We start from the raw sequence: 19,997 nt of genomic DNA, 5'->3' as shown, positions 1-19,997 counted from the left end.
TATAGAGTTTCCAGTCAATATTTGGAAAATTAAAGTCCCCCATAACAATCCCTTCATTCCCTGCCTTGTCCCAATCCCTTCATTCCCTGCCTACTCCCCAATCCCTTCATTCCCTGCCTGCTCCCCAATCCCTTCATTCCCTGCCTTGTCACAATCCCTTCATTCCCTGCCTTGTCGCCAATCCCTTCATTCCCTGCCTGCTCCCCCAATCCTTCATTCCCTGCCTGCTTCCCAATCCCTTCATTCCCTGCCATGTCCCCATCCCTTCATTCCCTGCCTTGTTCCCAATCCCTTCATTCCCTGCCGTGTCCCCAATCCCTTCATTCCCTGCCGTGTCCCCAATCCCTTCATTCCCTGCCGTGTCCCCAATCCCTCATTCCCTGCCGTCTACCCAATCCCTTCATTCCCTGCCTGCTCCCCAATCCCTTCATTCCCTGCCTGCTCCCAATCCCTTCATTCCCTGCATGCTCCCCAATCCCTACATTCCCTGCCGTGTCCCCAATCCCTTCATTCCCTGCCGTGTCCCCAATCCCTTCATTCCCTGCCTGCTCCCCAATCCCTTCATTCCCTGCCTGCTCCCCAATCCCTTCATTCCCTGCCTGCTCTCCAATTCCTTCATTCCCTGCTGCTCCCCAGTCCCTCATTCCCTGGCCTGCTCCCAATCCCTTCATTCCCTGCCTGCTCCCCAATCCCTTCATTCCTGCCTGCTCCCATCCTTCATTCCCTGCCTGCTCCCCAATCCCTTCATTCCCTGCCTGCTCCCCAGTCCCTTCATTCCCTGCCGTGTCCCCAAACCCTTCATTCCCTGCCTGCTCCCCAATCCCTTCATTCCCTGCCTGCTCCCCAATCCCTTCATTCCCTGCCTGCTCCCAATCCCTTCATTCCTGCCTGCTCCCCAATCCCTTCATTCCTGCCTGCTCCCAGTCCCTTCATTCTCTGCCTGCTCCCCAGTCCCTTCATTCCCTGCCTGCTCCCTAATCCCTTCATTCCCTGCCGTCTCCCAATCCCTTCATTCCCTGCCGTCTCCCCAATCCCTTCATTCCCTGCCTTGTTCCCAATCCCTTCATTCCCTGCCTGCTCCCCAATCCCTCATTCCCTGCAGTGTCCCCAGTCCCTTCATTCCCTGCCTGCTCCCCAATCCCTTCATTCCCTGCCGTGTCCCCAATCCCTTCATTCCCTGCCGTGTCCCCAATCCCTTCATTCCCTGCCCTGTCCCCAATCCCTTCATTCCCTGCCTGCTCCCAATCCCTTCATTCCCTGCCTGCTCCCTAGTCCCTTCATTCCCTGCCGTGTCCCCAATCCCATCATTCCCTGCCGTGTCCCCAGTCCCTTCATTCCCTGCCTGCTCCCCAATCCCTTCATTCCCTGCCGTGTCCCCAATCCCTTCATTCCCTGCCGTGTCCCCAATCCCTTCATTCCCTGCCGTGTCCCCCAATCCCTTCATTCCCTGCCTTGTCCCCAATCCCTTCATTCCTGCCGTGTCCCCAATCCCTTCATTCCCTGCCGTGTCCCCAATCCCTTCATTCCCTGCCTGCTCCCCAATCCCTTCATTCCCTGCCTGCTCCCCAATCCCTTCATTCCCTGCCTGCTCCCCAGTCCCTTCATTCCCTGCCGTCTCCCCAATCCCTTCATTCCTGCCTGCTCCCCAATCCCTTCATTCCCTGCCTGCTCCCCAGTCCCTTCATTCCCTGCCGTGTCCCCAATCCCTTCATTCCCTGCCTGCTCCCCAATCCCTTCATTCCCTGCCGTCTCCCCAATCCCTTCATTCCCTGCCTGCTCCCCAATCCCTTCATTCCCTGCCTTGTCCACAATCCCTTCATTCCCTGCCTTGTCCACAATCCCTTCATTCCCTGTCTGCTCCCCAATCCCTTCATTCCCTGCCTGCTCCCCAATCCCTTCATTCCCTGCCGTGTCCCCAATCCTTCATTCCCTGCCGTGTCCCCAATCCCTTCATTCCCTGCCTGCTCCCAGTCCCTTCATTCCCTGCCGTGTCCCCAATCCCTTCATTCCCTGCCGTGTCCCAATCCCTTCATTCCCTGCCGTGTCCCCAATCCCTCATTCCCTGCCGGGTCCCCAATCCCTTCATTCCCTGCCGTGTCCCCAATCCCTTCATTCCCTGCCGTGTCCCCAATCCTTCATTCCCTGCCGTGTCCCCAATCCCTTCATTCCCTGCCTGCTCCCCAATCCCTTCATTCCCTGCCTTGTCCCCAATCCCTTCATTCCCTGCCGGGTCCCCAATCCTTCATTCCTGCCGTGTCCCCAATCCCTTCATTCCCTGCCGTGTCCCAATCCCTTCATTCCTGCCGGGTCCCCAATCCCTTCATTCCCTGCCGTGTCCCAATCCCTTCATTCCCTGCCGTGTCCCCAATCCCTTCATTCCTGCCGTGTCCCCATCCTTCATTCCCTGCCGTGTTCCCAATCCCTTCATTCCCTGCCGTGTCCCCAATCCCTTCATTCCCTGCCGTCTCCCCAATCCCTTCATTCCCTGCCGTGTCCACAATCCTTCATTCCCTGCCGTGTTCCCAATCCCTTCATTCCCTGCCGTGTCCCCAATCCCTTCATTCCCTGCCGTGTCCCCAATCCCTTCATTCCCTGCCGTGTCCCCAATCCCTTCATTCCCTGCCGTGTCCCCAATCCCTTCATTCCCTGCCGGGTCCCCAATCCCTTCATTCCCTGCCGTGTCCCCAATCCCTTCATTCCCTGCCGTGTCCCCAATCCCTTCATTCCCTGCCGTGTCCCCAATCCCTTTATTCCCTGCCGTCTCCCCAATCCCTTCATTCCCTGCCGTGTCCACAATCCCTTCATTCCCTGCCGTGTTCCCAATCCCTTCATTCCCTGCCGTGTCCACAATCCCTTCATTCCCTGCCGTGTCCCCAATCCCTTCATTCCCTGCCGTGTCCCCAATCCCTTTATTCTCTGAGCTCACAGCCCAGTTTCCTCAGCGTCTCATCACCAGACAACGCCCTCATCCCAGGGACCAATCGAGTGAACCTTTGATGTATCAGCTCACCCAACCTTGTGTTGCCCTTTTAAGTATTTCTTTTTATTTTATTTCCATGTACTAAATGATCTGTTGAGCTGCTCGCAGAAAAATACTTTCAACTGTACCTCGGTACCCGTGACAATAAACAAATCCAATCCAATCAATATGTCCTTTGTTAAATATGAAGACCGGAACTTCACACTGTTCCAGATAGAACCTCGGCAATCCCCTGTACAACTGCAGCAAGATTTTGTTTATGTCCATGTTCCATTGCTTGCTGCATCTGCACACTATCTTTCTGTATTCCCTGTAGACACGCACCCAAGTCTCTCTGAACATCAACACTTACAAATTTCTCCCCTCTTTCCCCCCCCCCCCCCCCCCCCTACCCCCCCCCCCCCCCCCCGTGTCTTCCTTGCCTCCCTCCCTCCTGTAGTGGTGGTACAGCAATGCAGCACCCTCAGAGGCACTGTTCCTGTCCAGAGAGCGTGTGGCTGCTTCCTCTGCAACCTGTCCTGGTTAGGAGTCTCCTGTCCGGACACTGGTGCTTTCCTATTCTGAAAACCAAAGAGAATCTTTAGACATCTCCCGAAATTCTACACCGCCTACCCACTCACTGAACCTGCCGATATCTCCTGGCAGCCTCTTCGGTATTCCCACAGGGATCCGGAGACAAGCTGACAACACCAAACAAACGGGCGAGACGGAAAGATTGAGGGAAAACTAGGAAAAGGAGAGAGTGAGAGCCAGAGGTATCGAGAGATTTCCTTAACCTGTGTAAAGATTATAACGCTGTCAGATTTAGAATGTGATTATATAAACGCTCGAGCATGTTGTTCAAAGCTGAACAAGGTAATTCTTCCTCGAGAAGATGTCTGTATTGTGGGGCGGTTCCATCTGCTGTAAAATTAACCGACCACTAGAAGCATTCAGATGCTGTAAGGATATTTTGCCGTTGGGTATTGGAACTAGGAGCCGAGGGAAGGTCCGTGTCTTCCTTGCCTCCCTCCCTCCTGTAGTGGTGGTACAGCAATGCAGCGCCCTCAGAGGCACTGTTCCTGCCCAAAGAGCGTGTGGCTGCTTCCTCTGCAACCTGTCCTGGTTAGGAGTCTCCTGTCCGGACACTGGATACCACTCAGGCCTCGAAGCGGATGCTGAGAGTGTCGAGAGACAAGTTAACGGGCAGAGCAGACGCTCGGATATATCCCACTCCCAATGCCCAGCTTCAAGCTCATTGCTAGATGGAGATTTCTCTGATTTATGGGGACAGCTCTGTTGGTTTATAGGGATCAGCTTCGTGGTTTATGGAGACAATTCTGTTACTTTCTACTTTCTTTTGCAGTGGATACTCCCTGAGCTGGTGGCTCTGGGCATTGTCACCACGCTCATGATCGTCTCCATGCATTGGTTTATATTCCTGCTTAATCTACCAATAGCAGCGTGGAATCTGTACAGGTTTGTCAATCTTCATCATTCAGCTGTAGTACGCTTCAGTTTAGTACTGAGGGAGTGCCGCACTGTCAGAGGGTCAGTACTGAGGGAGTGCTGCACTGTCAGAGGGTCAGTACTGAGGGCGTGCCGCACTGTCAGAGGGTCAGTACTGAGGGAGTGCCGCACTGTCAGAGGGTCAGTACTGAGGGAGTGCTGCAGTGTCAGAGGGTCAGTACTGAGGGAGTGCTGCACTGTCAGAGGGTCAGTACTGAGGGAGTGCTGCACTGTCAGAGGGTCAGTACTGACAGAGTGCTGCACTGTCAGAGGGTCAGTACTGAGGGAGTGATCCACTGTCAGAGGGTCAGTACTGAGGGAGTGCCGCACTGTCAGAGGGCCAGTACTGAGGGAGTGCTGCACTGTCAGAGGGTCAGTACTGAGGGAGTGCTGCACTGTCAGAGGGTCCGTACTGAGGGAGTGCCGCACTGTCAGAGGGTCAGTACTGAGGGAGTGCTGCACTGTCAGAGGGTCAGTACTGAGGGAGTGCCGCACTGTCAGAGGGCCAGTACTGAGGGAGTGCTGCACTGTCAGAGGGTCAGTACTGAGGGAGTGCTGCACTGTCAGAGGGTCAGTACTGAGGGAGTGATCCACTGTCAGAGGGTCAGTACTGAGGGAGTGCCGCACTGTCAGAGGGCCAGTACTGAGGGAGTGCTGCACTGTCAGAGGGTCAGTACTGAGGGAGTGCTGCACTGTCAGAGGGTCCGTACTGAGGGAGTGCCGCACTGTCAGAGGGTCAGTACTGAGGGAGTGCTGCACTGTCAGAGGGTCAGTACTGAGGGAGTGCCGCACTGTCAGAGGGCCAGTACTGAGGGAGTGCTGCACTGTCAGAGGGTCAGTACTGAGGGAGTGCTGCACTGTCAGAGGGTCAGTACTGAGGGAGTGCCGCACTGTCAGAGGGTCAGCACTGAGGGAGTGCTGCACTGTCAGAGGGTCAGTACTGAGGGAGTGCCGCACTGTCAGATGGTCAGTGCCGCACTGTCAGAGGGTCAGTACTGAGGGAGTGCTGCACTGTCAGAGGGTCAGTACTGAGGGAGTGCTGCACTGTCAGAGGGTCAGTACCGTGGGAGTGCTGCACTGTCAGAGGGTCAGTACTGAGGGATTGCTGCACTGTCAGAGGGTCAGTACTGAGGGAGTGCTGCACTGTCAGAGGGTCAGTACTGAGGGATTGCTGCACTGTCAGAGGGTCAGTACTGAGGGAGTGCCGCACTGTCAGAGGGTCAGTACTGAGGGAGGACAGCAACATTGTGAAAGCCGACAATCCCTGTGTCGATCTCCTGATTGGGCCAATGTAAAATGCTTCAATAACAAATTGTAAAGTCAATAGTGAGTAACTTTGAGGTGACGACTAGACTGTGAGAGCAGTGAATGTGGTGCCTCCCATTGAGATGGAGGAATACAACACGAGTGTGGGACCAATCATGTTTTTTGTGGGGTGAAGACGCAGGTTTCCAAACTATTGTTGAGATGGTTGTCACACTTGTGCTGACTGTTATCCCATAATCTGTGCTAGGTACGTGGCAGTGCCGTGCGGTAATGTGGGAGTCTTTGACCCGACTGAGATTCATAATCGTGGACAGCTGAAAACTCACATGAAGGAGGCAATGATCAAACTAGGATTCCACCTATTGTGCTTCTTCATTTATCTGTACAGGTGAGAGTCTCATCACCCAGAGCAGATCTACAACACTCTGATAATGTGTGTGTGTGCTCGAAAGTAAATGTTGGCCCTTTAGAAGACGATACTGGCGAGGTAATCATGGGGAACACAGAGACGGCAGAGGCACTGAACCAATATTTTGCCTCTGCCTTCACGGTAGAGGATAATAAATTTCCAAAAACTACAGTTAATGCGGACGAACGTGGCACAATTAATATCACTTGGGAGATGATATTGAATAAACTGATTAAAAGCAGATAAGTCTCCGGGATCTGATGGACTGCACCCTAGGGTATTAAGGGAGGGGGCAGCAGGCTGATACCGCTGCGTGGGAACCATGGGTTTAAGCTGGGGGGAGACGGATGGAATGCCTAGGAAGTGGAGGGAGGTGGAACTGGTGCGGGCGAGGGATCTATACCTGGAGGAGAGGTTTGTAAGTCTGGCAGAGCTGCGGGAGAGGGTGGAGCTGGCGAAGGGAAGCGAGTTCAAGTAGATGCAAGTGAGGGACTTTGCGTGGAAGGAATGGAGAGGCTTTCCCAAGCTGTTGGAGTATTTCCTGTTGGAGCGGTTGCTGCTCCCGCATGTGGAAGGGGAGGGTAGGATTGGAGATATATATGTGTGGTTGGGGGAGCAAGCGGGGGCGCAGGTGGTGAGGATTAAGGGGAAATGGATGGTGGAGCTGGGGGGGGTGGGGAATAGGTGGGGAGTGTGGAGTGAGGCGCTGCGCACGGTGAATTTAACCCCCTCGTGCATGAAGATGAGTTTGATACAGTTTAAGGTGGTGCACAGGATGCACATGACTCAGGCGAGGCTGAGTGGGTTCTTCCAGGGAGTGGCAGGCGAGTGTGAGCAGTGTGGGCGAGGACCAGCTAATCACGCGGTTATGTTCTGGGGCTGTGAGAAGTTGGAGAGATACTGGGAGGGGGACGCTGCCAGTGATTATGGGGGTAGAGGCCGGGCCAGACACCATGGTGGTGATTTTTGGGGTATGGGAAATGCCGGAGCTGATGGAGGGGAGATGGGCTGACGTTGCGGCCTTCACCTCTCTTGTTACCCGGTGAAGGATTCTGCTGATTGGCGGTGATAACGGTGCCCGAGGTGGCGGCCTGGCTCGGGGAACCTGTACAACTTTCTCCAGCTGGAGAAGATCAAGTTTGAATTGAGGGGATGGGCGGAGCGCTTTGAGACATGATGAGGACTGTTCATGACCATGTTTGAGGAATTGTTCATCGAGGCAGGGGAAGGGGAGAAACCTGCACGGCCTGTGAGGTGTGGGGAATGTATTTATGTTTTTCTACTTTGAATATGTTTGGAATAAAATACATTTTAAAACCAGGGAGGTGACAGCAGAGATAGTGGATGCATTAGTTATGATATTTCCGAATTCCCTGGATTTTGGGTCCCGGTGGATTGGGAACACACTAATGTAACTCCCCTATTCAAAAAGGGAGAGAGGAAAAAAGTAGGAAACTATAGACTGGTTAGCTTAACCTCTGTGGTGGAGAAGTTGCTGGAATCAATCATTAAGGAGGAGATGACTGAATATTTGGAAAGTCAAAGCTCAATCCACCAGTGTCAGCATGCTTTTCTGAGCGATAAGTCAAGCTTGACAAACTTGCTCGAGTTCTTTGAGGATTTAACCAGCAAGGTGGATAATGGGGAACCTGTGGACGTAGTATATCTAGACTTCTAGAAGGCATTTGACAAGGTGCCACATAAAAGACTGATCCATAACGAGAGATCACAGGGGATTGGGGGTAGAGTGCTAGATTGGATTGAGGATTGGCTGACTGACAGAAAGCAGAGGGTCGGGGTAAATGGGTCCCTCTCTGACTGATGAACTGTAACTAGCGGGGTGCCACAGGGGTCAGTCCTCGGACCTCAACTCTTCACAATCTATATAAATGCTCTGCAAACCGGGACAGAGTGTAACATAGCATAATTTGCGGAGAATACTAAAATAGGTGGGAAAGCAGGCAGTGAAGAGGAGATACAGATTTTACAGGCGGATATCGATAGGCTAGGAGATTGGGCCAAAGTTTGGCAGATGGAGTTTAATGTAGATAAGTGTGAGGTTATCCATTTTGGCCGAACAAATAGAAAGGCAAATTATTACCTAAATGGAAAGCAGATTCAGAATGTGTCTGGGCAGAGAGATCTGGGTGTCTTTGTTCATGAATCGCAGAAAGCAGGTACAGCAAGTAATTTGAAAGGCAAATGGAATGTCAGCGTTTATTGCAAAAGGACTGGAGTATAAAAGTAGAGAAGTGTTGTTGCAATTGTATAGGGTGTTGGTGAGACCACATCTGGAGTATTGTGTCCAGTTTTGGCCTCCTTATTTGAGAAAGGATGTGGTGGCAATGGAGGCAGTTCAGAGGAGGTTCACCAGATTGATAGTGGCTGGTTTAGCACAGTGGGCTAAACAGCTGGCTTGTAATGCAGAACAAGACCAGCAGCGTGGGTTCAATTCCCATACCAGCCTCCCCGAACAGGTGCCGGAATGTGGCGACTAGGGGCTGTCCTCAGGAACTTCATTGAAGCCTACTTGTGACAATAAGCGATTATTATTATTGATTCCGGGGATGAAAGGGTTGATATATGAGGAGAGATTAAACAGTTTGGACTCATACTCGCTGGAGTTTAGAAAGATGAGAAAGGATCTGATCGCGGTATATAAAATACCACAAGGAATTGAAAAGTAAACAGAGACCAAATGTTTCCTCTTCTGGGGCAAACTAGAATGAGAGGTCACAGATAAAGGTTGAGAGGCGGTAGATTTAGAACTGAGATGAGGAGGAACTACTTCTCGCAGAGGGTGGTGAATTTGTGGAAATCGCTGCCCCATAGTGCAGTGGAATCTGGATCATTAAATGGTTTCTGATGAAAAACAGGTTAAAGGACATGGGGGACAGGTAGGGGGCGGGTTTGAGAACAGGAGAGAGCAGGCTCGAAGGGCTGGATTGCCAATTTATCCTAATTCCTATGTTCCTATGGGTGCAGTAATGGAGAGAGTTATAATTCACTCTGATAGTGTGTGTGGAGTAATGGAGAGAGTTATAATTCACTCTGATAGTGTGTGTGGAGTAATGGAGAGAGTTATAATTCACTCTGATAGTGTGTGTGGAGTAATGGAGAGAGTTATAACAGCCTGACTGTGTGTGGAGTAACGGAGAGAGTTATAACAGTCTGACAGTGTGTGTGGAGTAATGGAGAGAGTTATAATTCACTCTGATAGTGTGTGTGGAGTAATGGAGAGAGTTATAATTCACTCTGATAGTGTGTGTGGAGTAATGGAGAGAGTTATAACAGTCTGACTGTGTGTGGAGTAACGGAGAGAGTTATAACAGTCTGACAGTGTGTGTGGAGTAATGGAGAGAGTTATAATTCACTCTGATAGTGTGTGTGGAGTAATGGAGAGAGTTATAACAGTCTGACTGTGTGTGGAGTAACGGAGAGAGTTATAACACAGTCTGATAGTGTGTGTGGAGTAATGGAGAGAGTTATAACAGTCTGACAGTGTATGTGGAGTAATGGGGAGAGTTATAACAGTCTGATAGTGTGTGTGTGGAGTAATGGAGAGAGTTATAATTCACTCTGATAGTGTGTGTGGAGTAATGGAGAGAGTTATAATTCACTCTGATAGTGTGTGTGGAGTAATGGAGAGAGTTATAACAGTCTGACAGTGTGTGTGGAGTAATGGAGAGAGTTATAACAGTCTGATAGTGTGTGTGTGGAGTAATGGAGAGAGTTATAATTCACTCTGATAGTGTGTGTGGAGTAATGGAGAGAGTTATAACAGTCTGACAGTGTGTGTGGAGTAATGGAGAGAGTTATAACAGTCTGATAGTGTGTGTGTGGAGTAATGGAGAGAGTTATAATTCACTCTGATAGTGTGTGTGGAGTAATGGAGAGAGTTATAACAGTCTGACTGTGTGTGGAGTAACGGAGAGAGTTATAACACAGTCTGATAGTGTGTGTGGAGTAATGGAGAGAGTTATAACAGCCTGACAGTGTGTGTGGAGTAATGGAGAGAGTTATAACAGTCTGACAGTGTGTGTGGAGTAATGGAGAGAGTTATAACACAGTCTGATAGTGTGTGTGTGGAGTAATGGAGAGAGTTATAATTCACTCTGATAGTGTGTGTGGAGTAATGGAGAGAGTTATAACAGTCTGACAGTGTGTGTGGAGTAATGGAGAGAGTTATAACAGTCTGATAGTGTGTGTGTGGAGTAATGGAGAGAGTTATAATTCACTCTGATAGTGTGTGTGGAGTAATGGAGAGAGTTATAACAGTCTGATAGTGTGTGTGGAGTAATGGAGAGAGTTATAATTCACTCTGATAGTGTGTGTGGAGTAATGGAGAGAGTTATAACAGTCTGATAGTGTGTGTGTGGAGTAACGGAGAGAGTTATAACACAGTCTGATAGTGTGTGTGGAGTAATGGAGAGAGTTATAACAGTCTGACAGTGTATGTGGAGTAATGGGGAGAGTTATAACAGTCTGATAGTGTGTGTGGAGTAATGGAGAGAGTTATAACAGTCTGATAGTGTGTGTGTGGAGTAATGGAGAGAGTTATAATTCACTCTGATAGTGTGTGTGGAGTAATGGAGAGAGTTATAACAGTCTGACTGTGTGTGGAGTAACGGAGAGAGTTATAACACAGTCTGATAGTGTGTGTGGAGTAATGGAGAGAGTTATAACAGTCTGACAGTGTATGTGGAGTAATGGGGAGAGTTATAACAGTCTGATAGTGTGTGTGGAGTAATGGAGAGAGTTATAACAGTCTGACTGTGTGTGGAGTAACGGAGAGAGTTATAACACAGTCTGATAGTGTGTGTGGAGTAATGGAGAGAGTTATAACAGTCTGACAGTGTATGTGGAGTAATGGGGAGAGTTATAACAGTCTGATAGTGTGTGTGTGGAGTAATGGAGAGAGTTATAATTCACTCTGATAGTGTGTGTGGAGTAATGGAGAGAGTTATAATTCACTCTGATAGTGTGTGTGGAGTAATGGAGAGAGTTATAACAGTCTGACAGTGTGTGTGGAGTAATGGAGAGAGTTATAACAGTCTGATAGTGTGTGTGTGGAGTAATGGAGAGAGTTATAATTCACTCTGATAGTGTGTGTGGAGTAATGGAGAGAGTTATAACAGTCTGACTGTGTGTGGAGTAACGGAGAGAGTTATAACACAGTCTGATAGTGTGTGTGGAGTAATGGAGAGAGTTATAACAGTCTGACAGTGTGTGTGGAGTAATGGAGAGAGTTATAACAGTCTGACAGTGTGTGTGGAGTAACGGAGAGAGTTATAACACAGTCTGATAGTGTGTGTGGAGTAATGGAGAGAGTTATAACAGTCTGACAGTGTATGTGGAGTAATGGGGAGAGTTATAACAGTCTGATAGTGTGTGTGTGGAGTAATGGAGAGAGTTATAATTCACTCTGATAGTGTGTGTGGAGTAATGGAGAGAGTTATAATTCACTCTGATAGTGTGTGTGGAGTAATGGAGAGAGTTATAACAGTCTGACAGTGTGTGTGGAGTAATGGAGAGAGTTATAACAGTCTGATAGTGTGTGTGTGGAGTAATGGAGAGAGTTATAATTCACTCTGATAGTGTGTGTGGAGTAATGGAGAGAGTTATAACAGTCTGACTGTGTGTGGAGTAACGGAGAGAGTTATAACACAGTCTGATAGTGTGTGTGGAGTAATGGAGAGAGTTATAACAGTCTGACAGTGTGTGTGGAGTAATGGAGAGAGTTATAACAGTCTGACAGTGTGTGTGGAGTAATGGAGAGAGTTATAACACAGTCTGATAGTGTGTGTGTGGAGTAATGGAGAGAGTTATAATTCACTCTGATAGTGTGTGTGGAGTAATGGAGAGAGTTATAACAGTCTGACTGTGTGTGGAGTAACGGAGAGAGTTATAACACAGTCTGATAGTGTGTGTGGAGTAATGGAGAGAGTTATAACAGTCTGATAGTGTGTGTGGAGTAATGGAGAGAGTTATAACAGTCTGATAGTGTGTGTGTGGAGTAATGGAGAGAGTTATAATTCACTCTGATAGTGTGTGTGTGGAGTAATGGAGAGAGTTATAACAGTCTGATAGTGTGTGTGGAGTAATGGAGAGAGTTATAACAGTCTGATAGTGTGTGTGGAGTAATGGAGAGAGTTATAATTCACTCTGATAGTGTGTGTGGAGTAATGGAGAGAGTTATAACAGTCTGATAGTGTGTGTGTGGAGTAACGGAGAGAGTTATAACACAGTCTGAAAGTGTGTGTGGAGTAATGGAGAGAGTTATAACAGTCTGACAGTGTATGTGGAGTAATGGGGAGAGTTATAACAGTCTGATAGTGTGTGTGGAGCAATGGAGAGAGTTATAACAGTCTGATAGTGTGTGTGTGGAGTAATGGAGAGAGTTATAATTCACTCTGATAGTGTGTGTGGAGTAATGGAGAGAGTTATAACATTCTGACTGTGTGTGGAGTAACGGAGAGAGTTATAACACAGTCTGATAGTGTGTGTGGAGTAATGGAGAGAGTTATAACAGTCTGACAGTGTATGTGGAGTAATGGGGAGAGTTATAACAGTCTGATAGTGTGTGTGGAGTAATGGAGAGAGTTATAACAGTCTGACTGTGTGTGGAGTAACGGAGAGAGTTATAACACAGTCTGATAGTGTGTGTGGAGTAATGGAGAGAGTTATAACAGTCTGACAGTGTATGTGGAGTAATGGGGAGAGTTATAACAGTCTGATAGTGTGTGTGTGGAGTAATGGAGAGAGTTATAACAGTCTGATAGTGTGTGTGGAGTAATGGGGAGAGTTATAACAGTCTGATAGTGTGTGTGGAGTAATGGAGAGAGTTATAACAGTCTGACAGTGTATGTGGAGTAATGGGGAGAGTTATAACAGTCTGATAGTGTGTGTGGAGTAATGGAGAGAGTTATAACAGTCTGATAGTGTGTGTGTGGAGTAATGGAGAGAGTTATAACAGTCTGATAGTGTGTGTGGAGTAATGGAGAGAGTTATAACACAGTCTGATAGTGTGTGTGTGGAGTAATGGAGAGAGTTATAACAGTCTGATAGTGTGTGTGGAGTAACGGAGAGAGTTATAATTCACTCTGATAGTGTGTGTGGAGTAATGGAGAGAGTTATAACAGTCTGACTGTGTGTGGAGTAACGGAGAGAGTTATAACACAGTCTGATATGTGTGTGGAGTAATGGAGAGAGTTATAACAGTCTGACAGTGTGTGTGGAGTAATGGAGAGAGTTATAACAGTCTGACAGTGTGTGTGGAGTAATGGAGAGAGTTATAACACAGTCTGATAGTGTGTGTGTGGAGTAATGGAGAGAGTTATAATTCACTCTGATAGTGTGTGTGGAGTAATGGAGAGAGTTATAACAGTCTGACAGTGTGTGTGGAGTAATGGAGAGAGTTATAACAGTCTGATAGTGTGTGTGTGGAGTAATGGAGAGAGTTATAATTCACTCTGATAGTGTGTGTGGAGTAATGGAGAGAGTTATAACACAGTCTGATAGTGTGTGTGGAGTAATGGAGAGAGTTATAACAGTCTGATAGTGTGTGTGGAGTAATGGAGAGAGTTATAACACAGTCTGATAGTGTGTGTGGAGTAATGGAGAGAGTTATAACAGTCTGATAGTGTGTGTGGAGTAATGGAGAGAGTTATAACAGTCTGATAGTGTGTGTGGAGTAATGGAGAGAGTTATAATTCACTCTGATAGTGTGTGTGGAGTAATGGAGAGAGTTATAACAGTCTGATAGTGTGTGTGTGGAGTAACGGAGAGAGTTATAACACAGTCTGATAGTGTGTGTGGAGTAACGGAGAGAGTTATAACAGTCTGACAGTGTATGTGGAGTAATGGGGAGAGTTATAACAGTCTGATAGTGTGTGTGGAGTAATGGAGAGAGTTATAACAGTCTGATAGTGTGTGTGGAGTAATGGAGAGAGTTATAACAGTCTGATAGTGTGTGTGTGGAGTAATGGAGAGAGTTATAACACAGTCTGATAGTGTGTGTGGAGTAATGGAGAGAGTTATAACAGTCTGACAGTGTATGTGGAGTAATGGGGAGAGTTATAACAGTCTGATAGTGTGTGTGGAGTAATGGAGAGAGTTATAACAGTCTGACTGTGTGTGGAGTAACGGAGAGAGTTATAACACAGTCTGATAGTGTGTGTGGAGTAATGGAGAGAGTTATAACAGTCTGACAGTGTATGTGGAGTAATGGGGAGAGTTATAACAGTCTGATAGTGTGTGTGTGGAGTAATGGAGAGAGTTATAACAGTCTGATAGTGTGTGTGGAGTAATGGGGAGAGTTATAACAGTCTGATAGTGTGTGGAGTAATGGAGAGAGTTATAACAGTCTGATAGTGTGTGTGTGGAGTAATGGAGAGAGTTATAACAGTCTGATAGTGTGTGGAGTAATGGAGAGAGTTATAACAGTCTGATAGTGTGTGTGTGGAGTAATGGAGAGAGTTATAACAGTCTGATAGTGTGTGTGGAGTAATGGAGAGAGTTATAACAGTCTGACAGTGTGTGTGGAGTAATGGAGAGAGTTATAACAGTCTGATAGTGTGTGTGTGGAGTAATGGAGAGAGTTATAATTCACTCTGATAGTGTGTGTGGAGTAATGGAGAGAGTTATAACACAGTCTGATAGTGTGTGTGGAGTAATGGAGAGAGTTATAACAGTCTGATAGTGTGTGTGGAGTAATGGAGAGAGTTATAACACAGTCTGATAGTGTGTGTGGAGTAATGGAGAGAGTTATAACAGTCTGATAGTGTGTGTGGAGTAATGGAGAGAGTTATAACAGTCTGATAGTGTGTGTGGAGTAATGGAGAGAGTTATAATTCACTCTGATAGTGTGTGTGGAGTAATGGAGAGAGTTATAACAGTCTGATAGTGTGTGTGTGGAGTAACGGAGAGAGTTATAACACAGTCTGATAGTGTGTGTGGAGTAACGGAGAGAGTTATAACAGTCTGACAGTGTATGTGGAGTAATGGGGAGAGTTATAACAGTCTGATAGTGTGTGTGGAGTAATGGAGAGAGTTATAACAGTCTGATAGTGTGTGTGGAGTAATGGAGAGAGTTATAACAGTCTGATAGTGTGTGTGTGGAGTAATGGAGAGAGTTATAACACAGTCTGATAGTGTGTGTGGAGTAATGGAGAGAGTTATAACAGTCTGACAGTGTATGTGGAGTAATGGGGAGAGTTATAACAGTCTGATAGTGTGTGTGGAGTAATGGAGAGAGTTATAACAGTCTGACTGTGTGTGGAGTAACGGAGAGAGTTATAACACAGTCTGATAGTGTGTGTGGAGTAATGGAGAGAGTTATAACAGTCTGACAGTGTATGTGGAGTAATGGGGAGAGTTATAACAGTCTGATAGTGTGTGTGTGGAGTAATGGAGAGAGTTATAACAGTCTGATAGTGTGTGTGGAGTAATGGGGAGAGTTATAACAGTCTGATAGTGTGTGGAGTAATGGAGAGAGTTATAACAGTCTGATAGTGTGTGTGTGGAGTAATGGAGAGAGTTATAACAGTCTGATAGTGTGTGGAGTAATGGAGAGAGTTATAACAGTCTGATAGTGTGTGTGTGGAGTAATGGAGAGAGTTATAACAGTCTGATAGTGTGTGTGGAGTAATGGAGAGAGTTATAACAGTCTGATAGTGTGTGTGGAGTAACGGAGAGAGTTATAATTCACTCTGATAGTGTGTGTGGAGTAATGGAGAGAATTATAACAGTCTGATAGTGTGTGTGGAGTAATGGAGAGAGTTATAACAGTCTGATAGTGTGTGTGTGGAGTAATGGAGAGAGTTATAATTCACTCTGATAGTGTGTGTGGAGTAATGGAGAGAGTTATAACAGTCTGACTGTGTGTGGAGTAACGGAGAGAGTTATAACACAGTCTGATAGTGTGTGTGTGGAGTAATGGAGAGAGTTATAATTCACTCTGATAGTGTGTGTGGAATAATGGAGAGAGTTATAACAGTCTGATAGTGTGTGTGTGGAGTAATGGAGAGAGTTATAATTCACTCTGATAGTGTGTGTGGAGTAATGGAGAGAGTTATAACAGTCTGATAGTGTGTGTGGAGTAATGGAGAGAGTTATAATTCACTCTGATAGTGTGTGTGGAGTAATGGAGAGAGTTATAACAGTCTTGACAGTGTGTGTGGAGTAACGGAGAGAGTTATAACACAGTCTGATAGTGTGTGTGGAGTAATGGAGAGAGTTATAACACAGTCTGATAGTGTGTGTGGAGTAATGGAGAGAGTTATAACAGTCTGATAGTGTGTGTGTGGAGTAATGGAGAGAGTTATAACACAGTCTGATAGTGTGTGTGGAGTAATGGAGAGAGTTATAACAGTCTGATAGTGTGTGTGGAGTAATGGAGAGAGTTATAACAGTCTGATAGTGTGTGTGGAGTAATGGAGAGAGTTATAACACAGTCTGATACTGTGTGTGGAGTAATGGAGAGAGTTATAATTCACTCTGATAGTGTGTGTGGAGTAATGGAGAGAGTTATAACAGTCTGATAGTGTGTGTGGAGTAATGGAGAGAGTTATAACACAGTCTGATAGTGTGTGTGGAGTAATGGAGAGAGTTATAACAGTCTGATAGTGTGTGTGTGGAGTAATGGAGAGAGTTATAACACAGTCTGACAGTGTGTGTGGAGTAATGGAGAGAGTTATAACAGTCTGATAGTGTGTGTGGAGTAATGGAGAGAGTTATAACAGTCTGATAGTGTGTGTGGAGTAATGGAGAGTGTTATAACAGTCTGATAGTGTGTGTGGAGTAATGGAGAGAGTTATAATTCACTCTGATAGTGTGTGTGTGGAGTAACGGAGAGAGTTATAACACAGTCTGATAGTGTGTGTGGAGTAATGGAGAGAGTTATAATTCACTCTGATAGTGTGTGTGGAGTAATGGAGAGAGTTATAACAGTCTGATAGTGTGTGTGGAGTAATGGAGAGAGTTTCGGGAACCTTGGATGACGAGTGATATTGTAGGCCTCGTCAAAAAGAAAAAGGAGGCATTTGTCAGGGCTAAAAGGCTGGGAACAGACGAAGCCTGCGTGGAATATAAGGAAAGTAGGAAGGAACTTAAGCAAGGAGTCAGGAGGGCTAGAAGGGGTCACAAAAAGTCATTGGCAAATAGGGTTAAGGAAAATCCCAAGGCTTTTTACACGTACATAAAAAGCAAGAGGGTAGCCAGGGAAAGGGTTGGCCCACTGAAGGATAGGTAAGGGAATCTATGTGTGGAGCCAGAGGAAATGGGCGAGGTACTAAATGAATACTTTGCATCAGTATTCACCAAAGAGAAGGAATTGGTAGATGTTGAGTCTGGAGAAGGGGGTGTAGATAGCCTGGGTCACATTGTGATCCAAAAAGACGAGGTGTTGGGTGTCTTAAAAAATATTAAGGTAGATAAGTCCCCAGGGCCTGATGGGATCTACCCCAGAATACTGAAGGAGGCTGGAGAGGAAATTGCTGAGGCCTTGACAGAAATCTTTGGATCCTCGCTGTCTTCAGGGGATGTCCCGGAGGACTGGAGAATAGACAATGTTGTTCCTCTGTTTAAGAAGGGTAGCAAGGATAATCCCGGGAACTACAGGCCGGTGAGCCTTACTTCAGTGGTAGGGAAATTACTGGAGAGAATTCTTCGAGACGGGATCTACTCACATTTGGAAGCAAATGGACGTATTAGTGAGAGGCAGCACGGTTTTGTGAAGGGGAGGTCGTGTCTCACTAACTTGATAGAGTTTTTCGAGGAGGTCACTAAGATGATTGATGCAGGTAGGGCAGTAGATGTTGTCTATATGGACTTCAGTAAGGCCTTTGACAAGGTCCCTCATGGTAGACTAGTACAAAAGGTGAAGTCACACGGGATCAGGGGTGAGCTGGCAAGGTGGATACAGAACTGGCTAGGCCATAGAAGGCAGAGAGTAGCAATGGAGGGATGCTTTTCTAATTGGAGGGCTGTGACCAGTGGTGTTCCACAGGGATCAGTGCTGGAACCTTTGCTCTTTGTAGTATATATAAATGATTTGGAGGAAAATGTAACTGGTCTGATTAGTAAGTTTGCAGACGACACAAAGGTTGGTGGAATTGCGGATAGCGATGAGGACTGTCGGAGGATACAGCAGGATTTAGATTGTCTGAAGACTTGGGCGGAGAGATGGCAGATGGCGTTTAATCCGGAAAAATGTGAGGTAATGCATTTTGGAAGGTCTAATGCAGGTAGGGAATATACAGTGAATGGTAGAACCCTCAAGAGTATTGAAAGTCAAAGAGATCTAGGAGTACAGGTCCACAGGTCATTGAAAGGGGCAACACAGGTGGAGAAGGTAGTCAAGAAGGCATACGGCATGCTTGCCTTCATTGGCCGGGGCATTGAGTATAAGAATTGGCAAGTCATGTTGCAGCTGTATAGAACCTTAGTTAGGCCACACTTGGAGTATAGTGTTCAATTCTGGTCGCCACACTACCAGAAGGATGTGGAGGCTTTAGAGAGGGTGCAGAAGAGATTTACCAGAATGTTGCCTGGTATGGAGGGCATTAGCTATGAGGAGCGATTGAATAAACTCGGTTTGTTCTCACTGGAACGAAGGAGGTTGAGGGGAGACCTGATAGAGGTATACAAAATTATGAGGGGCATAGACAGAGTGGATAGTCAGAGGCTTTTCCCCAGGGTAGAGGGGTCAATTACTAGGGGGCATAGGTTTAGAGTAGATGTACGAGGCAAGTTTTTTACGCAGAGGGTAGTGGGTGCCTGGAACTCTCTACCGGAGGAGGTGGTGGAAGCAGGGACGATAGGGACATTTAAGGGGCATCTTGACAAATATATGAATAGGATGGGAATAGAAGGATACGGACCCAGGAAGTGTAGAAGATTGTAGTTTAGTCGGGCAGCATGGTCGGCACGGGCTTGGAGGGCCGAAGGGCCTGTTCCTGTGCTGTACATTTCTTTGTTCTAACACAGTCTGATAGTGTGTGTGGAGTAATGGAGAGAGTTATAATTCACTCTGATAGTGTGTGTGGAGTAATGGAGAGTTGTAACACCCTCCAAGGAATTGTGATAGCCAACAATCTGACACTGTTTTCCTGTTACAGTATGATCCTGGCCTTGATAAATGACTGACATTGTTTCTGGATACTCCTTGGTCGTACAAGTACAGGCATGGACCGGCGCTCGCCCCCAGTTCTGCACAGTTGGAAGTTCTCAAGTAACAAGAGAAGGAAGCATCATGCAGTTTATTTTTTGGACATGATTCAAATGTGTTTTGAGATTATTTTTTAAACAATAAAGTTACTGTTTGAAAGGAAATCTTCGATCGCCAGCTTCTCGTATCAGATTTTGCGTTGGTCCTAATCAAAGTTATTTGGAGTTCAAGCCTACTCATTGGAATTGGCCGAGTTTGGATTTGATTCAGGGCGATGACATCGCTTGTTACCGTGGTACACTGCCCCTCATCGTTCTACTTGACTTTTACATGCAGAAGTGGGTGGCAGCCAACACCTCTTCAGGCATCCAGCTGGGTGGGACTACACTTACTGGATTCCAATCTTATTTATGTTATATCCAGGGAATCACTACAGTGGCACCTCTTCCTTCTCCTGCATCATTAACTCTGGTCCCTCTGTTTTGAACTACATGTTTCTCCTCGGTGACGTCTGAAAACATAGTATTGCTAAAAAAAAGAGACACGTTGAAGCTTTTCATCTTACACTCATCAGAACAGTTTGCAAGAATACCAATGCCAGGGAAAACAACTACTTTATACTGTATGAGAAGACAGTGCTGATTGGTAGAGGTGTTGTCATGGAGAATATACCAGTTGATAGTGAC

At 46.9% G+C, this 19,997-nt stretch overlaps 1 protein-coding gene across 1 annotated transcript; it reads left to right on the top strand.

Annotated features, from left to right (window-relative positions):
• The first annotated feature begins 3,540 nt into the window (after nucleotides 1–3,540).
• Nucleotides 3,541–19,475, top strand: cnih4 (cornichon family member 4). The gene is made up of 4 exons (XM_072500297.1): nucleotides 3,541–3,835; nucleotides 4,326–4,438; nucleotides 5,982–6,122; nucleotides 19,262–19,475. Exons 2-4 carry the CDS (start codon nucleotides 4,371–4,373, stop codon nucleotides 19,287–19,289), a joined length of 237 nt encoding a protein of 78 aa, XP_072356398.1. The 5' UTR covers nucleotides 3,541–3,835; nucleotides 4,326–4,370; the 3' UTR covers nucleotides 19,290–19,475.
• Nucleotides 19,476–19,997: the final 522 nt, after the last annotated feature.

Source organism: Scyliorhinus torazame, chromosome 4, assembly GCF_047496885.1.
Source record: "Scyliorhinus torazame isolate Kashiwa2021f chromosome 4, sScyTor2.1, whole genome shotgun sequence".
Lineage (NCBI taxonomy): Eukaryota > Metazoa > Chordata > Chondrichthyes > Carcharhiniformes > Scyliorhinidae > Scyliorhinus > Scyliorhinus torazame.
Note: the sequence above shows the minus strand (reverse complement) of the source record. Positions and strands in the feature narration are given on the sequence as shown.

Excerpts from the sequence above, each read along its gene's own strand:
- cnih4 (XM_072500297.1), top strand. The coding sequence starts at position 4,371 with ATGATCGTCTCCATGCATTGGTTTATATTCCTGCTTAATCTACCAATA. Across the intron at positions 4,439-5,981 it reads GCAGCGTGGAATCTGTACAG|GTACGTGGCAGTGCCGTGCG; the intron begins GTTTGTCAATCT and ends AATCTGTGCTAG. Across the intron at positions 6,123-19,261 it reads TTCTTCATTTATCTGTACAG|TATGATCCTGGCCTTGATAA; the intron begins GTGAGAGTCTCA and ends TTCCTGTTACAG.